We start from the raw sequence: 26885 nt of genomic DNA on the forward strand, positions 1-26885 counted from the left end.
CCCATGGCTGGGCGCGCGGCGGCGGCCCCGCGGGGGCCCTACGGCCCCTGGCTCTGCCTCCTGGTGGCCCTGGCCCTGGACATCGTGAGAGGTCAGCGGGAGGGGAGGGCGGCAGGGGCGGGGCGAGGGGCGGCCGGGCCGGGACCGTGGCGGGGCGCCTGTGATGCCCGGGAGCCGGGAACCCTCGCCGTCTCCCGAGGAACCCGGAGCCGGGTCTTGGCGCCGCGAGCCCCGAGGGCTGGGGAGCTCTCACCCCGGGAACCTGCCCCCCGCCGCCCGCCCCAGGGTTGCACCAACCCGGCAACTCTTCCCGAGCCAGGGGCTCCCCTTGGTCGTCACCAGCCGGGTCCCCGCACCGCCTGCGAGCGTCTGTTCCAGGCGGGACACCCGAGCCGGCCGCCCCTTCCCGTCCGGGCGTCCCGGGCGCACCAGGGTCCCCAGCACACCCTAATCTACGCCATCTAAAGCTGCACTCTTGTGGTTTTTATCCTTCTGCCCCAACCATCAACCTACCCCCAACACGCAGAGTGGGAATCAGACCCTTTGCCTAGGTCCTGCGAGACATGCAGCCCCCTGCCCCAGCCGGATGAGCTCTCCGACCTTGGAGTCTCCAAGGATGGCCCTACCCTTGCCCTCCTGAGCCCGGTTGTGGGTACCCATCACCCCCCTGTGCCTGGGCTGGGGTCCGACTGCTCTTAGGTGGGTTGGTGGGAAGAGCTGTGTCTGCCAGGCGAAGGGGGGTGTAGAGAAGTGAGGGACAGTGAGGTGCTCTCCCCCTCCCTCCCCCACCGGCAGAGCTGAGCCCTGAGTGGCAGATCTCCGTGGGAGTCTGGCTCCAGAGCATCTTATAATTATGGAGGCAATGGAGGCGGAGAGGACCAGAGTCCAGGAGCTACCCCCAGGGAGCAATAAATAGCCACTCACCTGTTACCCTTGCTGGGGGCCTGGGGGCGGGGCCCCAGGGAGCTAGAAGGAGCAGCTCAGACTCCTGCTTCTTGCTGGAAAGGGCCAGGAAGGAGGTTGATACCACCCCATCCCCCACCCCAGTCCAGCTAAGGGGCCCAGCCGCTTTTAGCCACCTGCTCCCCACCCGGAGGGACCCCGTGGGAGCCTAATAACCCCTTACGCAGGGAGAGGAGGAAAGCTTGGCCACATCCATAATTCACCAGCAATGATCCCACTTCCTGACAGCGCCCTGCAATTTTCAAAGCCGTCCCCGCTTCACAGTGTCACTAGATGTTTCTGCCCATTCTACAGAGGAGGAGACTAAGGCGCTGGAACAGAAATGACTGCCCCAGGCTTCGTGGAGGCAGAGCTAGGACTTACAGTCAGGTCTCCAGGCTCCCAGGAAACCTCTCCGGGGAGAGCTTCCCAGCTTGGGGAAATCCGAGAATAAGACAGGGCCCACAACTGATGATAGGAAGATGGTTAATTCAGAAGAGGCTAACCAGGGAGGCTGGCGGGAGGGTGACTAGCCCAGGAGAGGTTCCTGGAGGAGGCAGCTCTCAGTCGGAGGCCCTCAGCAGGGGAGCGAAGCCCTCAGGGCCACTGCTGCTGAGGGGTAGAGAGAGGCAGAGGAGCCCAGTGGCTAATGTCTGGGTTCAATTTACAGCTGGAGCTTAATCTCTTCTCTCCTAAGAGGACCTGGCTCACTGAGTTATTATGAAAACGTAAATAATTAAAATAGTGCCTGTATATCAGGAGTGATGAGCACTAATCGTACAAGCCAGTGTGGCCTTAGTGGTCCTTCAGCTGGTTGAATACTTGGACCATCTCCGCAGGCTCCTAGTTCCCACCCCAGCCCCAGGGCGCACACACTGGCTACACAGACTTCTTCAGTACCCCCCCACCCCTCTCCTGGACTCCAGTTCCCAGGTGGGACAGGGAAGAAGGAAGCGGATGTACCCGGGTGGTTCTGGTTGCCGTGGCAATGATGGATGGGGGAGCAGGGGCAGATAGCCCAGTCCAGCCAACACCCAGGGTAGAGAAAGGGTCTCCACTTCCTCAGAGCTCTCCTTGGCACCATCTAGGATCACATGGGTCTCTTTTGGGGAGAGGGGGACCCCAGAAATGTCTTAGCAGCTGAAGCAAGTAAGTAGGGGACAAGAATGAAGAAGAAAGAGACCCCGAGAAGGCTCTGCTGGAGGGAAGGCTGAGACTGTGGAACGCAAAAGGAAAGGCTGGGAAACTGTATCCAGTCCGGTATTCAAAGCCTGGCTGTGTTACCTGCTACCTGCGTGAGGCTCTCTGAGCTCCAGTCACCTCGTCTGTGAAATGGGGAGATTCCTCCCACCTCCGGAGGGCCATGGGGCATCTGTGGCCCATTTCTTCCTCCAGTTCCCACCACCCCTGTGCCCCAGGACAGTTTGGTCCCGCCCCTGCCAGCTCTGGAGCCCTCAGCATCTCTACTTGTTTCTCCCCAGTGGACAGTGACCAGGGCCCCCTGGAGCGCATCTACCTGCCCGCGGCCCTGGAGCTGCTGGATGCCCCAGAGCACTTCCGTGTGCAGCAGGTCGGCCACTACCCACCTGCCAACTCCTCTCTGGGCTCCCGATCTGAGACCTTTCTGCTCCTGCAGCCCTGGCCCAGGGCACAGCCGCTTCTCCGGGCCTCCTACCCCCCTTTTGCCACTCAGCAGGTAAGGAGGGGGCCCCAGGGACTTCCAGACTAACAGGACTCTCAGTCAGGTGTCTGCTGTCTGTGGCTTGGGGGCTTTTCCCAGACTCAGGCTGTGTTCTCCATTTTCCAGGTGGGGAAACCAAGGCCCATAAGGGTTCTTTCTAGCCAGGCTGCGATTCCAAGCCTGACATCTCATCACCCTAGGTTTTTTGGCCTCCCCTTCTTCCTCCAAGCCAACCTCCTGGTTTTTCTTCCAGGTGGTCCCTCCTCGGGTCACGGAGCCCCACCAGCGGCCAGTCCCGTGGGACGTGCGAGCCGTTTCAGTGGAGGTGGCAGTGACTCCAGCGGAGCCCCATGCCCGCGTTCTCTTCCACCTCAAAGGGCAGGATTGGCCGCCAGGGCCTGGCAGCCTGCCCTGTGCCCGGCTGCACGCCACGCACCCTGCGGGCACCACCCACCGAGCCTGCCGCTTCCAGGTGAGTGGGCCAGCCCCTGCTGCGCCAGCCAGTGGGTGGTGGTCCCAGGTGGGAAGGAAGGAGCTGATCACTCCTGGGGAGGCCGGCGGCACACGGAGCACCTGACTCCATTCCTCCTCCATTAGCTTCCGATCCAGGGAGAGGGGTATTTAGGGCCCCTCGAGGAGTTCCGGCCATTGTAACTTGGGGCAAGTAACTCGGGCTCTCTGAGACTCCGTTTCTTTGTCTCCAACACGAGGTGACAACATTTCCCACCTCACGGAGTTGGAGTAAGGAATAAATGAGGTGAACAGAAGCGTCGTGTGCAGCAGTCACTGGGCGTGTGTTTGCATTATCGTCAGCACTGTTTTCATGAGTTGATTTCCGCCGTTTTGGAGTCGGACACAGGAACCCGCCGGAAGGCAGTGTGTCTTGGGCTTTGAGAGTCAAAGAAACCTGAGTTCTCGTGAGGGCGGTCCCAGTGAGGGTGGTCATGGGGATTAGTCCACTTTGGAATAAGGCCATTCTCTAAAGTGGACGCCTGACCTGCAGGTGTGTTCTGAGACCTGCCCTTTCACAGACTCCTGCAGCTCTGGGTTCTTCCTGCCACGGATGCTGGGAGTACCTGCTGCCGTCCTGGGCCAATGGCCGCTGTTCTGTCTTTGCAGCCATCTCTGGGCGCCTGTGTGGTGGAGCTGGAGTTCCCCTCCCACTGGTTCTCCCCGGACTCCACCACGCGGGCCGAGCTCGCCTACACACTGGAACCTGCCGTGGAGGGCCCCCCGGGGGGCTGCAGCCTTAGCGGGGAGGAGGACCCTGGAGAGCAGGCCCTCCCAGTGGGTGGTGTGGAACTGCGCCCGGCGGACCCCCCACAGCACCAGGAGATACCTCTGGACGAGGCTGTGACGCTACGGGTGCCCGACGTGCCGGTGCGGCCCGGCCAGCTCTTCACGGCCGCCGTCCTGCTTGGGCACAACTTCACAGCCAGTCTCCTGACCCTGCGGTGAGCACGGGGGCCCAGAGGAGGGGGCGCGGATGGGAACCTCTGCGGGAAGACTTGCGTGGGGACCTGCTTTTCTTAGGGTCCTTGTGGGGACCTTTGGCCTCTGCAAATATATGGATCCACCCAATCTTTCCAGGTAGAGAGCTCACAGGCCCCCGTGATGGGCACAGCCCTGACTTGGGCGTCGGAAATCTTTCCATGACACCTCCCTGAGACTGCCTTGTCCAGTGAAGCCAACACTGACCATGTTCCAGGACAGCTACAAGGCTCAGGGAGGGGAAGCGGGAAAGGGCTTGGCCCCTAGAGAGAGCTAGAGCCCAGCCACTTCTCTAATGATGCGGAGAGGCACCTGCCCCGTCCCGAGCCTCTGCACAGGCTCCCTGGAGATGCTCCCCGTTCTGTGTCCTCTTTTGCAGGAAGTTCTCCCAAAGCCCCACTCCGCACCCAGTGCAGTGTAACTTGCCTCTCCCGTGTGTGGGCTTGTGGGGGTCCCACTCGGTGTCTTCCTCTTTCCCTCACACACTCGCCAAACAGACCTTTCCTGGACACTTAGAGTACGCCACGCCCTGTTGCCACTCAGGGGGCTCAAGGGGGCCAAGGCCCGGTCGCATCTGGCACCAAGGGCCCCCTGTGGTAGGGAAGGGAGCGGGGTGGGCACGAACTAGATCAGCTGTGGGGGTGTGGGTCTGATGGAGTATGGAGTGCTGTGGGGCTGGGGCCAGCGGGTGGAGGAAGGGAGAAACCCATGCGCCACTGGAAGAGCTTTCTAAAGGAAATGGTGTTTGAATTGTGGGAGGCGGTAAAGAATGAGCAGATGAAAGCCAGGTGTGGTGGCACATACTCTCATACTTGGGAAGCTGAGACGGGAGGATCGGAGGATCGCAGGTTCAAGGCCAGCCTCAGCAACTGAACGAGACTGTTCGAAAAGAACCTAGCAAGACCCTGTTTCAAAACAAAAAATAAACGGCTGAGGGTGGTAGAACACCCCTGGGTTCAATCCCAGTACTACAAAAAAAAAAAAAAAAAAAAAATGAACACATGCAGAAGGGCAGCCCAGACTGAAGGCCCAGCCCAAGCCCAGGCCCGCAGCCATGGGTCTGTGTGTGGGGAAGAGTTTTTGGGGTGGCTGAAGGAGACAGGGCGGAGCCTGGGGGGCCTCAAATGCCCTGGAGGACTTGCGCCTGTGGGCAGCAGGAGTCTTTGGGTGGGGAGAGCCTTATGGTATACCTGCACTGAGGTCAGGTCTTTCTGGGAAGGATGGGAGGAGGAGGAGGAAGAGGAGATGTAGACTGGAGGCAGGAGGCTGCTGGCATCTCTGGCTCCTTCTCTTCTCCCTCTGATCCAGTACACAGTTCATCTCCCTCCTTAACAAACTAGACCTGTAACCTCTCTGCAGGATTAAGGTGAAGAAGGGGCTGCACGTGACAGGCGCCCGCCCAGCCCAGCCCGCCCTCTGGACCGCCAAGCTGGACCGCTTCAAGGGCTCCAAGCACCACACCACCCTGATTACCTGTCACCGAGCTGGGCCCGCAGAGCCAGACTCCAGGTGGGCAGTCCCCTTAGGGAGCTCGTGGGCTGACTTGGGGGCCCCAGGGCAGCGGGCTACATGCTGCCGTACCCCCAGGTGAGCAGGCACGAGGACACATTCTTACAAGGAAGGGGCACAAAGCAGACGTGACGTCCACACTCGTGCAGCCAGGATTAATGCGGACCCGGCCACATGCCGGGCAGACCAAGCATCGGGAAGTCTTGATCCAGGTGGTGCTAATCTACTCTGCCACCCAGTGACGGCCCTCTCAGCCAGACAGGGCCCTTTCTTTGGACCATTCATATCCCCCAAGCAAAGCCCAGCTGCAGTTTTTAACACTTATGAACTCTTCTTATTTGTGTCCTGATCCTGAGGCAAGGCCAGGGACTTTGTAGTCCCTATGTGAATCCCGATTGAGACACATTTTGGACGAATAACCATGGTGGAAATTGTCATGGGGTGCTTCAGACCATCCCAATAGCTGTGGAAAGCAGAGCCGGAAGGCAGGGGGCCCATCAGGCATGCTGGGAGGTGTTTAAGTGACGGGATGGATCCTAGAGAGGTCAGGCGTGGATAAGAGCTGGGGTCCCAGAGCCAGAGGCCTTGGCTTAGATCCTAGCCTGTGACCGGAGGTGAGTCGCGTAACCTCTGAATCTTGGTTTCCTCCTCCGTGGAAGGGGGTAATCATGGCGCCTCCCGCACAAGTACGGTAAGCAGCATGCACTCAGGTCCTCTCTCTTCTGGCCCGCAGTCCCCTCGAACTCTCCGAATTCCTGTGGGTGGACTTCATGGTGGAGAATGGCACTGGCGGGGGTGTGGCGGTCACTCGGCCCGTCACCTGGCAGCTGGAGTACCCAGGCCAGGCCCCGGAAGCAGAGAAGGACAAGATGGTGTGGGAAATCCTGGTGTCGGAGCGGGACATAAGGGCCCTTGTCCCGCTGGCCAAGGTAAGGTGGCCTCCATCTCTGCCTGGCCAGGCTGGCAGCCAAGCACAGGGAGCCTGGGAGCTGAGGGGCTTGGGGCTGAGCACCTCCCACACCCCCAGGCTGAAGAGCTGGTGAATACAGCACCACTGACCGGAGTACCTCGGAGGGTCCCTGTGCGCCTCGTCACTGTGGACAGCGGGGGCGCCCTGGTGGAGGTGACAGAGAATATCGGCTGTGAGTCGGCCAACACACAGGTCCTCCAGGTGAGTGGCAGGCGCCTGTGGGCGTGATCGTGGACACACACCTTCCCTCCTTCCCCAGTGGGTCCCCAGGAGAATAACTTCTCTCCCAGAAACCCTGTGGGTGGAACCACAGCTTCTATTTTTTCATTCCAACAACCTCTCTCTAGAGTGAAGTGGGAGCTATGTAACCCCACACTTAGACACCTTTGTGTCCGTGATGGCCTTGGTCAATGGGCTGGGCTGGGAGAACGCCTGCCTTTGTTATCAGCTAATTGTATGATCTCAGGCAAGTCTTTGAACCTCTCTGGGCCTCAATTTCTTAAACTTATTTATTTGTGGTACTTGGGGATTGAAACCAGAGGTGTTCTACCTCGGATCTATATACGCCCTAGCCCTAAAGATAGTGGTTCAAGCCGGGCGTGGTGGCAGACACTTGTAATCCCAGTACTTGGGAGGCTGAGACAGGAGGATCACAGGTTCACAGCCAGCCTCGGCTACTTAGTGAGACTCTGTTCCAAAATAAGTAAATATAATAATAATAATAATAATAATAATAATAATAATAATAATAATAAAGGCTGGAGGTGTAGCTCAGAGGTGGAAGGACCCTGGGTTCCATCTGCAAAAAAATAAAAACTAAAAAAAAAAAAAAACATAGTGGTTCAACCCCCAAAGCTGGCTGGGACCCGAACTCCACCGACCTTCCGTTTTAAGGCCTCCTGGGGTCAGGGATGCCCTGCGTGGTCCATCCTGGTCTCTTGCGGCCTAGCTCACCTCCCTGCCTCCGCTCTCCCGCAGGTATCTGAGGCCTGCGACGCTGTGTTGGTGGCTGGCAGGGAGACCCGGGGCGCCAAAGGGGTGCGAGTGGACTTCTGGTGGCGCCGGCTCCGGGCGTCTCTGCATCTGACAGTGTGGGCCCCACTGCTGCCCCTGCGCATCGAGCTGACCGACAGCACCCTGGAGCAGGTCCGTGGCTGGAAGGTCCCCGGCCCGGCTGAAGGGTGAGTGGGGACTGACTTCTCTGCACTTGCTACGGTGCTATACAGTGTACTGATGCCTTTGGCTCGGGCCCTGAGAGTGGAACCCCGTGAAGGCAGGCAGGATGGCATAGAGCTCCGTAGATATGGAATACCCTCAGACAGAGAAGAGGGTCTGCAGGGCAGATGGCCCAGGCCCCTAGAACATAGCTTCAGGACCTGCAAAATGAGGGCCCTCCCCATCCGCATTCCAGAGGGTTCCCACACAGTTCCACCTGGCGGCCAGAGGCAAATAGAAGCATCTGGATGGATAGGCAGGCGCACCAATCAGGAGCCGAGCTGGGGCAGGTGGCCGGGCCTGACCCCAAAAGGGGCGGGCGTTGGCGTCAGGTGCCTCAGTTGGAGCCTCTTTCTGGGCGGAGTCACGCTTCTGTTTGGAACTAGGGCGGAGGCTGTAGGGGCGGGGCCTCGTGTGTAGGGGCGGGGCCTAATAATGCCCCGCCCCCGCCCACCCCTCTTTGCAGGGCACTGGAGCCCGAGGCTGCAGCCGAGGAGGCGGAGCGGCGTGCCCGAGGCTGCCGCCTGCAGTACCAGCGCGCGGGCGTGCGCTTCCTCGTGCCCTTCGCGGCCCACCCTCTGGACGGCGGGCGCCGCCTCACCCACCTGCTTGGCCCCGACTGGCTGCTGGACGTGACCCACCTCGTGGCGCCACACGCCCGCGTGCAGGACCCGCGCGTGGCCTCGCTGGAGGGTGGCCGCATCCTCGTGGGCCGAGAGCCCGGTGTCACCTCCATTGAGGTGAGCGAGCCGGGAGTGCTGGAGAGCAGATCCCCCGAGAAAGGCGTAGGCGCCCACAGGGTGTTCGCGGCAGGTGTGAGCAGTGTTGAAGGGCCCCGCTGTAGCTGGGGAGAGGTGGGGGGCTGTCTAAGTATGACCACTGTGGGTTTGGGGACTGGGTAAGATTGGGGCGGCCGTGTGCTAGAGGAAGTGTGTGGGGGCTGGGGCTTAAGGGGAGGGTACTGTCCCCTAGGTGTGGGATTGGGGTCCAGGTATGTATACGGCATGTAGCTGGGGCATAGGGCATAGATCAGCCTTTGAGGATGCTGAGAGCAGAGACCAGATCCCTTAGGGTGGGGGCTCTGTGTAGGAGGCTCCCCACCTCCCGTTCCTTCCTCCCTCAGGTGCGATCCCCGCTGTCTGACTCCATCCTGGGGGAGCAGGCGCTGGCTGTGACGGATGACAAGGTGTCAGTGCTGGAGCTGCGGGTGCAGCCGGTGATAGGCATCTCGCTGGCCCTGAGCCGGGGCACTGCTCACCCCGGGGAGGTCACAGCCACATGCTGGGCACAGTCAGCCCTTCCCGCCCCAAAGCAGGTGACGGCTGGGGCTGGGGGAGGAGATGAACACGTACAGATGGGGGCTCATGGCAGAAGAGATGGGAGGGAGGGGGCCCAGCACCTCGACCCCTTGCCTCGGGGATCTCTGAATGAGGACTGACTTCCCTGGGAGGTAGTGAGCTCTCTGTCACTGGAGGTGATCAAGCAGTGCCTGGCTGGAGTGTGGCAAGGGGAGGTTGGCTGGCTGGCTCTGAGGACCCTCCCAAGGACTGAGGCCCTGGGGCGGAGTAGCAGACAGGCGATTGACACGCATCCCCTCTCTCCTTGTGTTTTGTCTATCTGCTGTGTCTCCGTGCTCTCTGGTCTCTCTCCGTGTGGCCTGTCTCTGTGGGAGTGGTCTCTGTGTGCATGCGTGCGTGCCCTCGCGTGTCTCTGCCTGTGTCCGTGTGCCCTGCAGGAGGTGGCCCTCTCCCTGTGGCTGTCCTTCTCTGACCACACCGTGGCCCCAGCCGAGCTCTATGACCGCCGTGACCTGGGCCTGTCCGTCTCAGCCGAGGAGCCCGGCGCCGTCCTACCAGCAGAGGAGCGGGGTGCCCGGCTCGGGGTGGTGGTGAGTGGGGCAGGTGCCGAGGGGTTGCCCCTGCACGTGGCTCTGCACCCGCCTGAGCCCTGCCGCCGGGGCCGCCACCGCGTGCCCCTGGCCTCTGGCACTGCCTGGCTGGGGCTGCCTCCCGCCCCCACGCCGGTGCCTGCCCTCCCATCCGGGCCCGCCCTGCGCCCAGCAGCCACCGAGGCCAGCCTGGGAGACGAAGGGCAGGCCTCGGGCAGCGCAGGGGGCGGCTTGGGTGTGAGGGGCAAGTTTGAGCGGGCGGAGGAAGAGGCTGGGAGGGAGGAAACTGAGGCCGGAGAGGAGGAGGAGGAGGAAGAAGAGATGATCCCCGCCCCTCAACGGGTCACCGACCTAGAGCTGGGCATGTATGCCCTGTTGGGAATCTTCTGTCTGGCCATCCTCATCTTCCTGGTCAATGGCGTGGTCTTCGTGCTGCGTTACCAGCGCAAAGAGCCTCCCGACAGCGCGGCCGACCCCGCCTCCCCCCAGCCCCACAACTGGGTCTGGCTCGGCACTGACCAGGAGGAACTGAGCCGCCAGCTGGACCGGCGGCCCCCTGGCCCAGCCAAGGGGGAGGGGGGCTGCCCCTGTGAAAGCGGGACCGGAGGGGAGGCCCCGGCCCCGGCCCCTGAGCCCCCGGGGGGCACCGCCAGCTCCTCCAGCACCTCGGCCCGGAAGGAGGCTGGGGGACGGCGGAAGCGCGTAGAGTTTGTGACGTTTGCGCCCGCGCCCCCGGCCCAGCTGCCCGAGGAGCCCGTGGGGGCCCCTGCCGTGCAGTCCATCCTGGTGGCAGGCGAGGAGGACATCCGCTGGGTGTGTGAGGACATGGGGCTGAAGGACCCTGAGGAGCTGCGTAACTACATGGAGAGGATCCGGGGCAGCTCCTGACCCTTCAGGGCCGCCAGGTCACCGGCCGGGCAGCGCGGGGCTCAGGGTCCTGCCCGGCCTCTCGCCTGCCCCTCCTGCTCAGCCTCTGGTGCTTATTGATCCAAGTCCCCTGCCTGGCCCCCTGCAAGGACGCCCACCACCCAGGCCCCCTCTGCCCCGCCCCTTGTCATGGACCATGGTTGTGAGGAAGGGCTCTGCCCTTATTTATGGGAACTATTGCATTCTAATGTTGGGTACAGAATAAACAGAGAAGGAAACCGCTGCCACTGGGGCTGCCGGCTGCTGTCTGTTCGTCGGGCGGGGTGGGGTGCTCAGCCCCTGTCCCTGCTGGGGCAGTGCTGGGAGGCTGGGCCCTGATGTGTCCGCTCATAGCGATGGGCGATCCAGATGAAGAGGATGCCGGTGACAGCCTGGATGCCAGCCAGCAGGAAGAAGTAGCGGTCCATCTGGCAGTTGTTGATGTTCCCTGGGGAGGGAGGGGTTGGCATTTGGTCAGGATGGGTTCCCAGTCTCATACCCGCTCCCTGCAATGTCCTGGTCCCTGGGCTGATGGCCGAGGCGATGTGGGCCGTGGGTGAGATCCGGAGATGCTGATTACAAAGCCCTCCGGTGTCTGGCTCCTCAGCTGCCTCCTGGGGTGTCTCCAATTCCCTTTGAGGGGGGGTTTAAACAAATAGTAGGAGAAAATAACTGCTCAGCCCAAATGGCAGAGTTTCAGAATCCTCTGGGTTCAATGCTTCCTTTGAGGGGGGGGGCACTAAACTCAGGGATATTCTACCTCTGAACTACACTCCCAGCCCTTTTTGTTTATTTATTTATTTACTTGTTTGTTTGTTTGATTTTTTTGTGGTACTGGGGGTAGAACACGGGCATTCTACCTCCGAGCTACACCCCAAGCCCTATTTTTTAATTCTTTATTTTGAAACAGGGTCTCACTGAGTTGCGGAGGGTCTCACTAAGTAGCTGAGACTGTCCTTGAACAGCAATCCTCCTGTCTCAGCCTCCCAAATGCTGGGATTACAAGCGTGCGCCACCACGCTCAGCTTTCTTTTTATTTATTTATTTTTTATGTTGAAACAAGATCTCACTAAGTTGCTGAAGTTGGTCTTGAACCTCACATCCTCCTGTCTCAGCCGCCCAAGTACTGGGATTACGGGTGCACACATCTATGCCCAGCCCGATAGTTCCTATTTGACAGCTGGGGAAACTGAGGCCTGGAAGGGGGTACCACACCGGAGGAGACTGGCCTACTTCCTGCCAGTCCAGCCCACTGGTTCTGTGGAGGGTCAGGTCAAGTATCGGTTGCCACTTCCTTTCCCAGCCTCCCTCACCCCGTCCCACTTCTGCACTCACCGAAGTCCTGGGGGCAGTGCATCCAGCCCCCCGGCAAGGACTGCAGTAACACCAGGCTGGAGCCCAACAGCGAGCCCACCCCCGACAGGAAGAAGAAGATGCCCATGATGGCTCCCTGCATGGAGCGCGGGGCCTCCGAGTAGGCAAACTCCAGGCCTGCAGGGAGAGGGGAGGGGAGAGCCTCAGGGCGGCTGGGACACACTCCCCACCCACTGCCCTGCACGTCGCCAGCAGGCTGAACCCCTCCACCGGACCCGCATATGGCGCCCAGAGCTCTGGTGCCTCCCCTGGCCCTCCTGACCCTCCCATTGCAGAGACAGAGCCTTCGCCCTCTCTGCCCACCTTCCACATCATCACCAAATCGTTCTGATTCAGCCTCCCACATCTCTTCTAAATGTATGCCCTTCACTCTGTCCCCTCCACCCAGGGCCATTCCTTGTGTGCACAAATGCCCCTTGCACACCTGACTCCCCTCCTCCTCCAGCAGCCGCATAGATCTGTCTGCAGCACCTGACAGGGGGCCTTTCCCTCCCAGACTGCATGGGAGCAGAGGGGCGCTGCCGCCCTCGGGCAAATCCCAAGATCCCAGTCTTGTGTGACCCTCCCCCATCTCATTTCTCTCCAGCTCTGTCCTCCCTTGCTCCCCACCCAACTTGGGGTTCTTCCTGTGCTGCTCCCTCTGCTGCAAGGCCCTTCCTCCCACCTGCTGGATTCTGCTTGCCCTGAAGCCCCATTCACCTGCACCCTCCCTAGCTTGTCCAAGGGCCCCCACCAAACTCCAGCGCTGGCCAGGCTTACAGGTCACCGTCTCCCTGGCCTCTCCCCACGTGAGTTCCCAGGGTCGGTATGCCCTTATGTCCCACCCCAGGCTTGCGGCGATAGCTCCCTGCTCTCTATGTGGGGGCATGTAGAGATGTACACGTGTGTGATAGGACACAAAGGGGTGTTGTGTGCAGGAAGGGAGGATCCCTCTGCCCAGGGACTTCGACGTGGAGGCTGAGGACTGAAGGGGAACAGGAGCTGACTTTCAGTCTAAGGCAGAGAGGGATTAGTAACTGCAAAGACGCTGAGGATGGAGAACATGGCACTGGGGATGTGGGTGTGAGAAGTGCCTTGTTACCTACAAGTCCCTGGTGCCCATCTCAGTAGCTGGCTCCAACCCAGCGTTGATAAGTCCCCAATTGGGAAACACCACCATCCCCCATAGGCACAGCCTCCAGGGTTTCCACACTGGGGCTCTGTTGCTTTCTCCCAGTTAGGGGGCCCTGGAGCAGGGAGGGACCCAGGGTACCTGGGATGCTGGCGAAAATCTCACTGATCCCAATGAGCAGGTACTGCGGGATCTGCCACCAGATGGACAGTGGCGCAGCGTAGTACAAGTCCTTTCCGATGACCTGGGACACCGTCTCATTGAGGGAAATGTAGTGTAAGCGCTCCATCTCCAGGACTCCTAATGGGGAGCAGAGGGTGAGTAAGGCTGGGCCGCCCACAGTCGAGCTTGGTGTGAGGTGGGTACTGATAATTGACCAAGGATTGATGGGGCAGAAAGTTAAAGCAAAGAGTAGTGGCCCAGAGGGTAAGGGCTCAAGATTTGAGTTCCAGCTCTTTCTTTTCCTCTTCTTCTTCTTCTTCTTCTCCTTCTTCTTCTTCTCCTTCTCCTTCTCCTTCTCCTTCTCCTTCTCCTTCTCCTTCTCCTTCTCCTTCTCCTTCTTCTTCTTCTTCTTCTTCTATTAAACCTTGGCTGTCAGGAAACTCAGAGCGAGGTTTTGTATTCAGTAGCAGCTCTCATGAATCAAGAGTCTGTTATGGTGCTCTTAGAAATGAAGAAAGTGAAACTTAGATTGAGCAATCGGCCCAGAAACACCCAGCTGATAAGTTCTCGGGGGCCCAGTATATCTGGTTTCAAAGCTGGCCTACTTTCCCTGTGTCACGTGACTTCCCCATTGCAACATCAAGCATTACAGTAGTGTTTCTAACCCGGCTTTCAAGTTTAATTGTTTAGTCCCTGGACTCAACAATTACGGCTCTGGAGGAGTGAGGGGACTTGGGTTCCCCTCCTGGCTTGCTGGGTGACCTTGGGCAAGCCACTTAACCTCGCTGAGATTCAATTCCATTATGCAAGAAGGAGTAAAATTTCCGTGATTATCGTGAGGATGAAATCCGACACAAAGCCGGGCGTGGTGGCGCAGGCTGGTAATCCCCGCGCTGGCGCTTGGGAGGCTCAGACAGGAGGATCGCAAAGGTTCAAAGCTACTTAGTGAGGCTCTCAGCAACTTAGTGAGACCCTGTTTTCAAATAAAATAGAAAATAGGTCTGGGAGTATAGCCCGGAGTAGAAAAGCCCCTGGGTCCCACCCCCAGTACCACACACACACAAAAAAAAAAAAAAAAAAAAAAGAAAAGAAAAGAAAAAAATCTGACACAATACATAAAGCACATAGCTGGAAAAGAATCTAGTCTGGTTTCCATTCTTTCAACGTAATGCTGTTTATTGGGCTTTCATATCTTCAGCCCCTACTTGGGATCAGGCATGGTGCTGGGTGCTTCACAGACTCCCTCTCCTTTAATCCTCACACCATCCCCGTTTAGACCACGTTCCATGAAGGCAGAGCCCGGCCATCCTCTGGTCTGAATGATTTACTACCCCTGCTTTACAGACGCGGCTCAGAGATCACGGTAACTCTCAGAGCTACTAAATGGAAGAGACTCAGGTTTGAGCAACAGCACAAAAGCCTTTGTTGGCTGAGCCCTTTTATCTGATTTTATTATTTTAAAATTTTGATTATTTATTATTATTTATTTTGATTATTTATTTATTTGTTTTTTATTATTTTATTATATTTATTATTATTCATTTATTTATTTATTATTTTTTATTTTACAGTACTGGGGATGGAACCCAGGGGCATTCTACCTCTGAGCTACGCCCCCAGCCCTATTTTTTGGTCTTTATTTTTACAGGGCCGGGGATCGATCCCAGGGCCTCACACGTGTGGAAGGCAAACTTGGTAGGTAAGTGCTCTGCCTCATCCCAGAGCTCTTGTTTATTTATTTTTCAAATCCTCTTGAAATGGAGGATAGAAGAGGATTTTCTTTTTAAGTCCTCCTTTGCCACAAAGGGGCCATGCATCTGGAAAATTCACTCCAACACATTTATCGAGGGCCCTTGTGTGTTATCCATAGCAGTGAAGAAAAAGAAAAAAAGAATCTCTGCCTTCCAGGAGCTTATGTTCCACCAGGGAAAATATTTGTTGCTCTGAAGGAAATCTGCCCTAGATGAGGAGGGCCTCTGTCAGCTTGACCTTCTGGGGAGCCCAGGCTGACACCCAGCTTGGTGGGGGTGTCAGCCTGGAGCCACGGCTTCAGCATCAGCTCACAGTGGGGCCAGCCTCCCCCAACCCCAGACAAAGGCAGAATCGCAGCCCCACGCCCCTCCACGCACCTGCCACAACCACAGAGGCAAAACCAAAGAACATCCCCAGAGCCATCTTCTGCAGAGCCGAAGGAAGCAGCTTACACCGCAGCAGCAGAGGGTCAAGCAAGTGGTCCTTCAGAGGGACCAGTATCAGCACCACCACGACGTTGGCCAGCAGGAGCCAGGCTTCCGGGAGCTGGGCAGGAGGGGGCCAAGAAGGGCTGGCTAACGGGGTGGAAGGATTCAGGGCTGCCGTCGCCAGACCCAGGTTCCAGAACATCCCTGTGTGACCCAGGGACAGCCCCCACCCCTCTCCAGAACCCAAACTCCTCAGCTGTTTAACCAGGGTAACTGGGCTGGAGAATAGGTTCCTCCTTGGACTCTGACTTCCATCGATTGGCAGTGGCTGCTCAGAACATTTATGGGCTCAGCATGGAAAATGTGTCATGATGGATTAGTGATGTCTGCCCGGGGAAGGACAGGGAGTATGCCGACAACTACGTCATGTTTCTGCCGGCTCAGAGGAGCTCTGATTTTCGGAGCCTCTGCAATGGCAAGGAACTGGTTTAGGAAGCTCTGGTGGAAGGTAGAGTTCTAGGTATCCACGGGCCCCAGAGAGAAAGAGCGAGAGCAAGGCGGAGCAGACTAGGGCCCTGCGTGTGTTCTGTCTGAGGGTGCAAACGGGGCAGCGAGACCCAGTTTGGAGCGGCAGCGTGGGCGAGCGGAGCTGGCCCGAGTTCTTTTGAGCAGTCGAGCACCCTGGCAGGATGCCTGGACTGTGGCACCGGTTCCCCCGCCCTCCAGGTGCGTTTCCTGTATCCTGAGGGCTCCTCGAAGCCGGGAGAGGCAAGCGTGGAAGGTGGCTTCGTTTCCTCTTCCCAGAGGAAGCCCCTGCCTGCCTGCACCCGGGGCTGGATGTGTGCTTTGTCTCACCCTGTAGCTGCTGCCCTGGGCTCTCAGAGCCGCCGAGCTGTTCATAGAGTTGCCTGGGAAAATGTTCGGGATGTGCAGGTGGAGGCCTTGCAGGACGTAGGTGGACTGCATCTGCCAAGAGAGCCGCAGGGGTTGCTGGGTGGAGCTGGCTGGCCGCAGCCAGCCCCATGAGGCTCCAGGTGGGCATCCCTCCGCAGCAGCACCGGGAGGCTGGCAGCCGTTCCCTCCCCCCCAACCCAGGGCACCCCCTTCTTCCTGGGGAGCCAGGTCTGGCCGGGGGCTTCCTTCACCCTGCGCCCAGGCCCGAGAGCTGCACTGAAGCCCCATCTCAGCTGGGGAACAGCTGGCCCCACTCAGATCTGTGTCTCCCGGGTGCGGCCCAGAGTGGGTGTTGGTAAATGTTTATTGAAAAAAGGGAGATAATGACATGGCTGTCACCACAGGAACTCTCATCCGTCACTGAAGGCAGGCTGGGTCCCACAGGTTGATACAGGCAGGAACCGCGAGGGCGCTGCCCTACCAGAGGCTCTGGGCGTAGCAGCAGAGGGGGGCCCGGGCGCCCCTGCCTCTCCTCATAGCAATCGCTATAGGATGGGGGTGTCCAGGAGACTCCCACAGGAGCGTCTGGCAGGGCAGAGCTCTGGGGCCACGCAGGGCAGCAGCCAATTACCAACCGGCATGGAAGGGTGTCGGTATTCTGACAGCTGGCATGGCCCTCCCCTCCGCACCCCAGTCTCATCATGGTTGGCCCTGCATGACCTGCCCACTGCTGCTCTGACCGGGGCTCCGATGGCGAGGGCACAGGGAGCTTATGGCCGGGGGTTAGGCCGATGCGCGGGCTACACAGACACACGGAGGCTCTCTGCTGCCCCTCCCCCCGTGGTGAGTGGCTCGCTGAGTGGGAGGCGGGAGTTCTCAAACCTGAGTTCCAGTATCATCTGGGAAGCTTATTAAACTAGGCTCCTCCCCCAGAAATTCTGTAGTCTGGGGTGGGGCTTGGGAATATGCAATTTTATATATTTTCCCTTTTTCTTTTTTTGCAGTCTTAGGATTGATCCCAGGGGTGCGCTTATCTCTGAACTACACCTCCGACCCTTTTATTTATTTATTTAATTTAATTTATTATTATTATTATTTTTTTTTGCGATACTGGGGATGGAACCCAGGGGCAGTCTACCGCCGAGCTATACCCTCAGCTGTTTCTTGTTTGTTTGAAAACAGGGTCTCCCCTAGGCTGCTGCAAGCCTCAGCAACACAGGTGTTTCGGAGGCACAGCCGGTAGGACCCGTGACTGCTATGTGCTCAGTGCTCCGACTCTGCCCGGACCTGCTGTGAGCACCTGCGCAGCCAATGATGCACCCTCCCACCAACCAGGAGATCTGAGTGTGGAGAGCCGGAGGAACCTCTGGTCTAAGCCACCCATTGTACACATGGGGAAACTGAGGCCCTGTGAGGCGGAGTGTCCTAGCCAGGGCGCTGGTCCCCAGGCCTCTCTCCAGAGCTCCTCCTGCGAGCACCCGTGGGGACTGATGGCAGGGGTGGCGGTGTGCTGGGCCCACTGGTGCGCAGTAGCAACTCATTCACCCCTGCCCTTCCTGCATGCCCTGGGCTCCTATAAGGGGAACTGAGGCCAGTGAGGGGCGGGGAGCCAGGCCCCCAGAACAAACGGCAGGGCCACCCACCTGGAAGTACACCATCCAGTATGGCACCAGCATCACCATTACAGGCAAGATCTTCACCAGCACCCGGAAGTTGGCGATGTCCTCTTCGTGAGAAGGACCAGGCTGGGGCGACCTCCATTCAGGCAGCAGGTGGACACCTTGGGGGTCTCTGCGGGGTGTAGGGAAAGCAGATGAAATGGCAGCGGTTATCAGCTCCATTACCACGGCCATCGCTTCTACCATTATTCCCTCATTGCACCCTTCTCCCATGATCTTCCCTTACCATAGCCGCCACCCTGGAACCAGCCCCCTCCTCGCTCACTCCACTCTGCTGTGGGCATCGTCTCCGTCACCAAGCCAGCATGCTTCCCGTCACCACGGTTACCAAATCCATCCTCTCCATGAGGTTCCATCTCCATCACTATCACCTTTCCCCAGCGATGGCGCCCCACACCCAGTATTACCACGGTAGTCTCTTCTGTAGCAAAGGTGGCTACTCAGACTCATGCCGCTCTGGAGCCCTGGCCCCTCTGGTCCCAGGGAATGTAAGGTCAGAGGCTATTGTTTGGGCTCATAGCATCGATTTCTCATCGAGGCCCTAGGGGAGTCCCGGTCCCAGCCTGACTCAGAGGCTGTCATGGATTCCCTACGCCCAAACCCCCTGCTACTGTCCTCAGAGGGTTTAACAGCCCCCTCCCTGAGGGCCAGGAGGTGGGAGTGGAGGGGCAGGGTGGCGGGAACCTCATTAGGAGACTGGATTGATCAAGCACTCCTGTAATCTCGGTCCTTTGTCTGAGAGTCCCCGATCCCTTCCCGTCTGTGAGATTCCCAAAGCGATAATACCAGTGTGTCCTTTCCAAAGGCAGCTGCCTTCCCAGGACTCCGTGCCCCGCCATTCCTCCACCGGCGGCGGAGTTTGTTTCCCCGTTGTTTCTGGACCAGCCGTGCGGCACTCGGACCAAGACCCATGGATTTGGCTTTCTACCCCCCAAACCATTCATTCTTGGAATGCTCCCTCCCCTCGCAGCCATGACAGCACATTCCGAGAAGCTCGAGCCACAAAACGGGGCCGGGAAGGGGAACCGAAGTGCCAGATGGCAGTCCTGGCTGACCCCGGCCCTCAGCCATCATCAGCCGTAAGGGAGCCATCTTGAGGTTCTAGGCTTTTCCCACCCAGGCGTCGCTCAGATAAAGGAGAAGAAATTCCCCGGTGCTCTCAGACTCCCACAGAATTGTGAGAGGGGATGAAATGGTTGTTGGTTAAGCCAGTAAGTTGTGATGTGGTTTGTTGGGCAGCAACAGACAATTAAAACAACCAGACTCTTGGCACCCAACAGCTATACTCAAGAACCCCGTAGCAATTTACCAGGTTGGAAAAGTCCGCTCTTCGCTTTTCCTATCTAGTTCTTATTTCCAGGAGCTGTAACTGGCTTCAGTGTCTGGAGACAGATTTGCCTAGCATAAGTAGTCATGTAAGGTAAGAAAGGGAAGACAAAAGGAAGCCATTGTGGATAGGGAGACCATGCAGGACGGCCCTCCTCTGGGTGTCGGCTGATGGGGGAGGGAGCCGGGCTGGTTGGTTTAAGACTGTTATATTGAAGCCAGGCGTGGTGGAGCACGCTTGTAATCCCAGCATTCGGGAGGCGGAGACAGGAGGATCTCAGTTTGCAGACAGCCTCAGCTACTTAGTGAGAACCTTTGCAACTCAGTGAGACCCTGTTTCAAAATAAAGAATAAAAAAATAGGGCTGGGGGTATAGCTTGGAGGTAGAATGCCCCTGGGTTCCATTCCCAGTAACTCAAAAATAAATAAATAAATAAGTACATACATACATACATACACACTGAATAACAGGGCGGTGTTACTGGTATTTATCTTCACAGTAGGTACCAGCACCCTTGGTCTCACCTGTATCATCAGCATCACTAACTAGATCGTGACCATCCTACAGTTCCTACGGTTAGAGGGTCACCCTAATACCACCATCACCAGCACTGCCTCGCCTTGACCTTCACCACCAACCATAGAGGACAGCTCTGGCCCACTGGGGGCAGCTCATCAGGAAAGGCCATTCCTGGACCAGAGCCAGCAGGCCACACCTCCTAGGAGGCTGGGCAGCCTCCTTTACCCAGAAGCCCCTCCTTACCTGGCAGAGTGGCATGGGCACAGCCTGGGGCAGCAGCTCTGGAGAGCAAGCCTGAGCATCGAGGACACCTGGCTGCCCTCGGGAGGCTTGGTGATGAAGACGGGGGTGACGAAGAGGAAGATGAAGAAGGCCAGGACCACGCAGCCCACGGGGATGCTGTAGCCCACCAGGAAGCTGATGTTCTGCTGGATGAAGGCGACCACCAGCAGCGACAGCACAGCGCCCAGGTTGATGCTCCAATAGAACCAGTTGAAGAAGCGGCGGGTGGCATCGCGGCCGAGGCCCATCACCTGCCAGCCAGCCAGAGGTGAGAGTGAGGGTGAGGGCCAGGGCGGTCCGGGGCACCGCCTGGATCTCCACCTCTTTTTTCCCAGGGACACTGCTGGGGCCAGGGGGCAGGCACTTTCCTAATTGCCGATCACGAAACAGCTGCTCGCTAAATATTTGTTGAATGAACGAACGCAGAAACTCTCCTCTGGGGAGCCACTTGTTCACGAGCAGTACATTTTGGCGCAGCTGTTTTTTACGCGCCCACGACACACATTGCTTTTTTTATGGTCACCAAGTAGCGCGCGCGACAGATGCGTCCGCGGCCACTCTGTCCACTTCTGGCTGATTGATCCCTTTGTCTTTGACGGAGCAACCTACGTTATGAGTTACTTTTGTGAGCAGAAGAAAAGCCAATAAAGACCTCAGTTATGTTAAATATTAAATATGATATACGCATATTAATATTAAATATTAACATTAAATATTAAATTAATTATTTAATTATTAAATTAAAATTATTTAATTATTATTTAAATTATTTATTCAATTATTATTTAAATTATTATTAAATTAAATATTAAATATTAAATATGATATGTGCACTATTAAATATGATATATACATATTGCTGACAGAACCATTAGAAGTCTGAGAATTTCCTCAGCGGTTTGGAGTGGCAGAGTACCTTATCTTCCCCCAAATGGCCACTTTCAGGTATATGCCCAGGTTGGAATCATCAAGGAATGGGGGAGGTGACTTTGGACATCACCCTGAGAGAGAGTCTGACCTCGTAAAAAAAGTTTTTCATCCCCCCATGAACATACCAGCAAGGGCAGATGGGCTGCACACTTCATTCAGGACTTAGATCAATCTACAGCAATCAGACCTGTGGCCCCTTCCGGGCTGCAGGCTTGGGTCTTTGGTCACCCCATCCCTCACACCTTACTCCCAGATTCTGACTCAGCGGGCCTAGGGCATGGCCTGGGCATCTGCATTTTTCAGAAGCAGCGAGGACTGGGGGAATCACTTCTTAAGCAAATGATGGTCTACTCTGTTAAGCCAGCCACCCCTTTGTGTGTGTGTGTGTGTGTGTGTGTGGGTCTGGGGATGGAACCCAGGGGCATTCGACCTCCGAGCTACACCCCCTGCCTTATTTTTTATTCTTTATTTTGAAACAGGGTCTCACTGAGTTGCAGAGGGCCTCGCTAAGTAGCTGAGACTGTCCGAGAACCGCGATCCTGCAGGTCTCGGCCTCCCCAATGCTGGGATTACAAGCGTGTGCCACCAAGCCACCTTTCAGTAAGCCACCCTTTCAGTAAGCCCTAAAGTCTCTGAATCCATTACTGTCCTTCTACCTAGAGAAACATATTTCCCCCAACTAAGAAGATCTTGTCAAACTGTACTTCCTGTAGTTGCACTGGGGAAAAGATAAATACTTTGCTCCTTGTCTGCACGCACAATTATAATCCATACAGATGTACTTGGAAGCGCCTTCCTTCCGGAGATTCCAAGGGGGCCCCTGGTGATGGGGAAGGAGGGGCACGCCAGCTCACTCAGAATTCTGGCTCTGGACGTTCAGGGAGGACATTGAGTAAGTCCCATTATGAGCAGCCACTCCCATTTATCAATTGGAAGCAAATGAAGATGACAGTCGTGACCATAGTAACCTAAGGGGAAGACCAGGCAGCCCATTCATGATAGGAATGAGCTCTTCCAGAACCAGCAGACGCTTTCTGGAGAATGATGGATGGCCCTGTCTGAAATCAGCAAGTTAACGCAGCTCCCGAGTGTACCTGTCTGCCAGATGGTGCCAGCCCTTCCCCCCGGTGACTTCCCCCTGAATCCTTCAGCAGTCTCCTCGGTGCCCCAGTGCACCCGCTCCGGTGACCCCATCCATCTCTACACTGCAGCAGACCTTTTAGAAGAACTCAAATCAACTAATGTCCATCCCTGCTTCAAACCATTTTAATGTTTCCACACCGTCTGGGACTCAGGTTTCAAGCTTTGCATGTGGGAGGAAGGAGTAGGGGGTGGTACTGAGGACTGAACCCAGGGGTTATTCTAGCTCCGAGCTAGACCCCTGGACATTTTTAGTTTTTGCTTTGAAACAAGGTCTCCCTAGGTTGCCGAAAGTCTCGTTAAGTTGCTGAGGTTGGCCTTGAACCTATGATCCCTTTGTCTCAGCCTCCCAAGTACTGAAATTACAGGTGTGTGTCACTATGCCAGGCTAGACAACTCCAACTCCTCCTCCTCTTCTTCCTCTTCTTCCTCTTCCTCCCCTTCTCCTTCTTCTTCCTCTTCTCCTTCTCCTCCTCCTCCTGTTGTTGCTCTTCTTCTTTTTCTTCTTCTTCTTCTTCTTCTTCTTCTTCTTCTTCTTCTTCTTCTTCTTCTTCTTCTTCTTCTTCTCCTCCTCCTCCTCCTCTTCCTCCTCCCCTCCTCTTCCTCCTCCCCCTCCTCCTCTCCTCCTCCTCCTCCTCCTCCTCCTCCTCCTCCTCCTCCTCCTCCTCCTCCTCCTCCTCCTCCTCCTCCTCCTTCTTCTTCTTCTTCTTCTTCTTCTTCTTCTTCTTCTTCTTCTTCTTCTTCTTCTTCTTCTTCTTCTCCTCCTCACTGGGGATTGAACCCAACAGCATTCTACCTCTGATAAATACTCCCAGCCCTATTCTTTTATTTTTTATTTTGAAACAGGGTCTCACTGAGTTGCAGAAGACTCACTAAGTAGCTGAGGCTGGCCACGAACTGTGATCCTCCTGTCTCAGCTTCCCAAATCCTGGGATTACAAGCGTATGCCACCACGCCCAGCTTTATGTTTTATTTTAAATCAGAGCCTCACTAGGTTGTGGAGGGCCTCACTGAGTTGTTGAAGCTGTCTGCGAACCTGTGATCCTCTTGTCTCAGCCTCCCAAGTACTAGGATTACAAGCATGCTCCACCATACCCAACCTGGCTCGCCTTATTAAAGCAGCCTTCCAGGCTAGCCTTGCTTGGCCCAAAGACCATGCTCAGTAAATGGGGAGTGCACAGGAGCCGCTGTCCCTGTCAATGCCATGGGGGGCTCTGCTCAGTGGCCTGGCTGGCACTGGATGACTGAGGCCCATGGAGGTCAAGGAGGAAGGGCAGCCAGGTATGGTGTTGCACACCTGCAATCCCAGTATTTGGGAGGCTGAAACAGGAGAATCACAGGTTTGAGCCTGGCCTCAGCAATTCAGCTAGACCCTCAGCAACTTAGTGAGACACTGTTTCAAAATAAAAAATAAAGGGCTGGGGGTGTAGCTTGGAGGTACAATGTTCCTGGGCTCAATCTCGTGTGTGTGTGTGTGTGTGTGTGTGTGTGTGTGTGTGTGTGTGTGGTGTTTTAAAGCTCCCTTTATCAGTGCAATTCATACAATTAAAGGATTCTTGCAAAACAGAGTCTCCTAGGGGGCAAGTACACTCCGCCCAGTGACCTGACCACGCAGTCGTCATCATCATCGTTACGATCTGTTTTCAGTTCCCCTTTGGCTGACATGGAGTCTTTCCACGTGGCTGCCCGGGGTCTGTACGCAGTTCTGCAGCCTGCCCTTGCTCACCCACACCATGTGTGGTTGTTTTAATAAGACCTCACATTAGTTTAAATGATTGTCTAATACCCAAACAAATAGAGCTCCCAAAATACGGCCGTGTTGTTAGACACGCGTACATTTACCAAATGTTTGGATTTCTCCGACGTGAGGTACTCTGCAGGAGGTAGAATGGAGAAGCTCAGAGGCAGAGGTGAGGCTGACTGTCCCCTGCAGGGGAGGGGGGGGCTGGAGACCCCGGCAGCCTCTTGGCCATGCTGAGCGGGGAGGCAGCTGGCTACAGCCCGGGGGCCCAGGTCTCTAAAACACACAGAGATGGGGCTGGGGACAGGGCCTTGGCTGCCCTAAGCCTGCTGGGAGCAGCTCTGTAGGCCATCTTGGATACGTTGATCAGTACTTATCTGAAAGTGGGTATAGCAGCACTATCTACCTCCTGGGTTTTTAAGAGGTTTAAGTTCAAACATTGAACGTCCTTAGGGTAGGGCCTGGGGCCTCGGCTCAAAGAAGACCAGCTGAGGACAGCATCATTGCTGCCCTTGAGCTTAGGACCTGACCCCCTTCTTTCAAATAAGGAAACTGGCGTGGGAAGTGGCTTGTGCTGAATCACTTGGCCCTCTTGACCGGGGTCCTGACCCTACGGGATGCTTCCCTCCCGCGCTGGGGCAGGCCCGCCTGCCACTCACCTGGTCAGCGCCGAAAGAGGTGAGGTTGCTCCGGACGGAGCTGGCGGCCAGCGCCAGCAGCAGCAGCGTGGCGTAGACGGTGGGCGCGCAGTAGGGGCTGGGCACGTCCAGCTGGCAGTCTGTCCCGGGGCAGGGGGGATCCATGGGCGCCAGGGGCATCTCCCCGCAGAAGGAGAGGCGACCATCGGGGTCGGCGGTGGCGAAGAGCAGGCCGGTGGCCGCCAGGTAGAGCAGCAGGCTGAGCACCACGGCGCGGTGGCGGCCCAGGTACACGTCGGCCAGCCAGCCGCCCAGGGGCGCCAGCAGGTAGGAGGCGCCCAGGAAGACGAGCGCGGCGCGCGAGGCCTGCGGCCCGGCCCAGCCCAGGTTCCCGCTGTTGAGGTAGAGCACGAGGTTGGCCGCCACGCCGAAGAAGGCTGCGCGCTCCAGCGCCTCCACCGCCAGCACCGCCGCGGCCGCCGTGCGCCAGGGCCGCGGGCCCCGTGCACCCCCAGGGCCCCGGGCCAGCAGCGGCCGCAGCTCCCCCGGGCCGCCGGGCAGCTCAGGAGCGCCGGGCCCCGGCATCGCGGCCCGCCTCGGACCCCCGGGGCGCGCCCCCAACTCCACGACTCAGCTGTCTGCTCCCTCCTCCTCCTCCTCCTCCTCCTCCTCCTCCTCCTCCTCCTCCTCTCTCTCTCTCTCTCTCTCTCTCTCCTCTCTCTCCTCTCCTCTCCTCTCCTCCTCCTCCTTCTCTCCTTTTCTCTCCTCTCCTCTCCTCCTCCTTCTCTCTCCTCTCCTCTCCTCCTCCTTCTCTCTCCTCTCCTCTCCTCCTTCTTTCTCTCTCTCTTTCCTCTCTCCTCCCTCCTCCTCCTCCTCCTCCTCCTCCTCCTCCTCCTCTCTCTCTCTCTCTCCTCTCTCTCCTCTCCTCTCCTCTCCTCCTCCTCCTTCTCTCCTCTCTCTCTCCTCTCCTCTCCTCCTCCTTCTCTCTCCTCTCCTCTCCTCCTTCTTTCTCTCTCTCTTTCCTCTCTCCTCCCTCCTCCTCCTCCTCCTTCTTCTTCTTCCTCTCTCTCTCTCTCTCTCTCTCTCTCCCTCCCTCCCTCCCTAGCTCTGCTTCTCTCCCCTCCCCCTTTTCCAGCTGGTCCCTGGGGTCGGCTGGCTTCTTGCCTGGGGTCCCCTCCTTTATAACACCTGCATCACACCGACCCCCACTGCCCTGCCCCCCCACCCCGCTGGCTCCTGTGCCCGCTCCTGTCCCTGTCCCCAACCAGACAGTCCTCTCCGGCTCCCCTGGCTCCCCTCCGGCTCTCTCTGATTCTTAAGAAAGTCTAGGTTTCCCTTCTTCCCCTTTCATTTGGTCCTGTGGCTGCTGCCTGCGTCACATGGTATTTAGGAGAAATGAAAGCTCCGGCCACAGGGCCTCTGCCCACCCAGCCTTCTAAAGAACCTCCCGGAAGGAGAGCTGCGCCTGTCACCCCCACCGCGCTAGGCCCCCAGAGCCTGGAGGGAAGTCTTTCGCTTTCACTTCTAGACAGCTCTGCACTTGAAGAGGCTGCAACCTCTTCCCATCAGAACCCAAGGCTGGACCGTGGGCCTGGCAAAGCCTTTGCGCTGCCCACTTCTCGGATGCATGCTGAGCCCCAGTGGGGCAGGGCGGGGGCTGGCTGGGTACCAGTTGCAGGAGGGGTAAGCCCCTACCCCCAGGGCCAGGGGAAGCTCTGGGAAAGCAATTCTGATTGTGCAAATACTACCCAGAGGAAGGAAGTGTGGGCACCTTCTAGAACCCACGAGCTAGCCCCGGATTGCGATGGATGCTGACCTCAGACTAAATCACAGTCACTCCCCTACTTGGAACTCACTGAGAACAGGAGCCAGCCCTCACCTCAACCCACAGCCCTGGGATCTGGTGCTTGCCCTCATCTTGGCCTCAAGATCCCCAGTTCAGCCTGCCGAGCTGCCCCTACGCCAGAGCCGCTCTTCCCCCAATCTTTGCATGGTTGGCTGCTACCGCTGCCTTGCTGCTGCCTCCTCCTCCTCCTCCTCTTCTTCTTCCTCTTCCTCCTCTTCCTCCTCCTCTTCCCCCTCCTCCTCTTCCTCCTCCTCTTCCCCTCCTCCTCCTCTTCCTCTTCCTCCTCCTTCTCCTCCTCCTCCTCTTCTTCCTCTTCCTCTTCCTCTTCCTCCTCTTCCTCCTCCTCTTCCCCCTCCTCCTCTTCTTCCTCCTCTTCCCCTCCTCTTCCTCCTCCTCTTCCCCCTCCTCCTCTTCCTCCTCCTCTTCCCCTCCTCCTCCTCTTCCTCCTCCTCTTCCTCTT

General features: G+C 57.5%; 2 protein-coding genes across 2 annotated transcripts; one reads left to right on the forward strand and one right to left on the reverse strand.

Annotated features, from left to right (window-relative positions):
• On the forward strand, positions 1 to 10584 carry TMEM132A (transmembrane protein 132A; the record flags this gene model as incomplete). The annotated part of the gene is made up of 11 exons (XM_080703569.1): positions 1 to 91; positions 2424 to 2638; positions 2877 to 3095; positions 3743 to 4077; positions 5474 to 5623; positions 6357 to 6552; positions 6651 to 6794; positions 7572 to 7774; positions 8275 to 8548; positions 8932 to 9123; positions 9544 to 10584. Exons 1-11 carry the CDS (start codon positions 4 to 6, stop codon positions 10582 to 10584), a joined length of 3057 nt encoding a protein of 1018 aa, XP_080559695.1. The 5' UTR covers positions 1 to 3.
• A 311-nt stretch (positions 10585 to 10895) lies between these two features.
• SLC15A3 (solute carrier family 15 member 3) lies at positions 10896 to 25164 on the reverse strand (the record flags this gene model as incomplete). Its single annotated transcript, XM_080695774.1, has 8 exons — positions 10896 to 11050; positions 11938 to 12093; positions 13229 to 13387; positions 15379 to 15547; positions 16285 to 16395; positions 17967 to 18114; positions 20092 to 20381; positions 24601 to 25164. 8 exons carry the CDS (start codon positions 25162 to 25164, stop codon positions 10896 to 10898), a joined length of 1752 nt encoding a protein of 583 aa, XP_080551900.1.
• Positions 25165 to 26885: the final 1721 nt, after the last annotated feature.

The sequence above is a fragment of the Muscardinus avellanarius genome (genome assembly GCF_963383645.1).
Source record: "Muscardinus avellanarius genome assembly, chromosome: 1".
Taxonomy (NCBI): Eukaryota; Metazoa; Chordata; class Mammalia; order Rodentia; family Gliridae; genus Muscardinus; species Muscardinus avellanarius.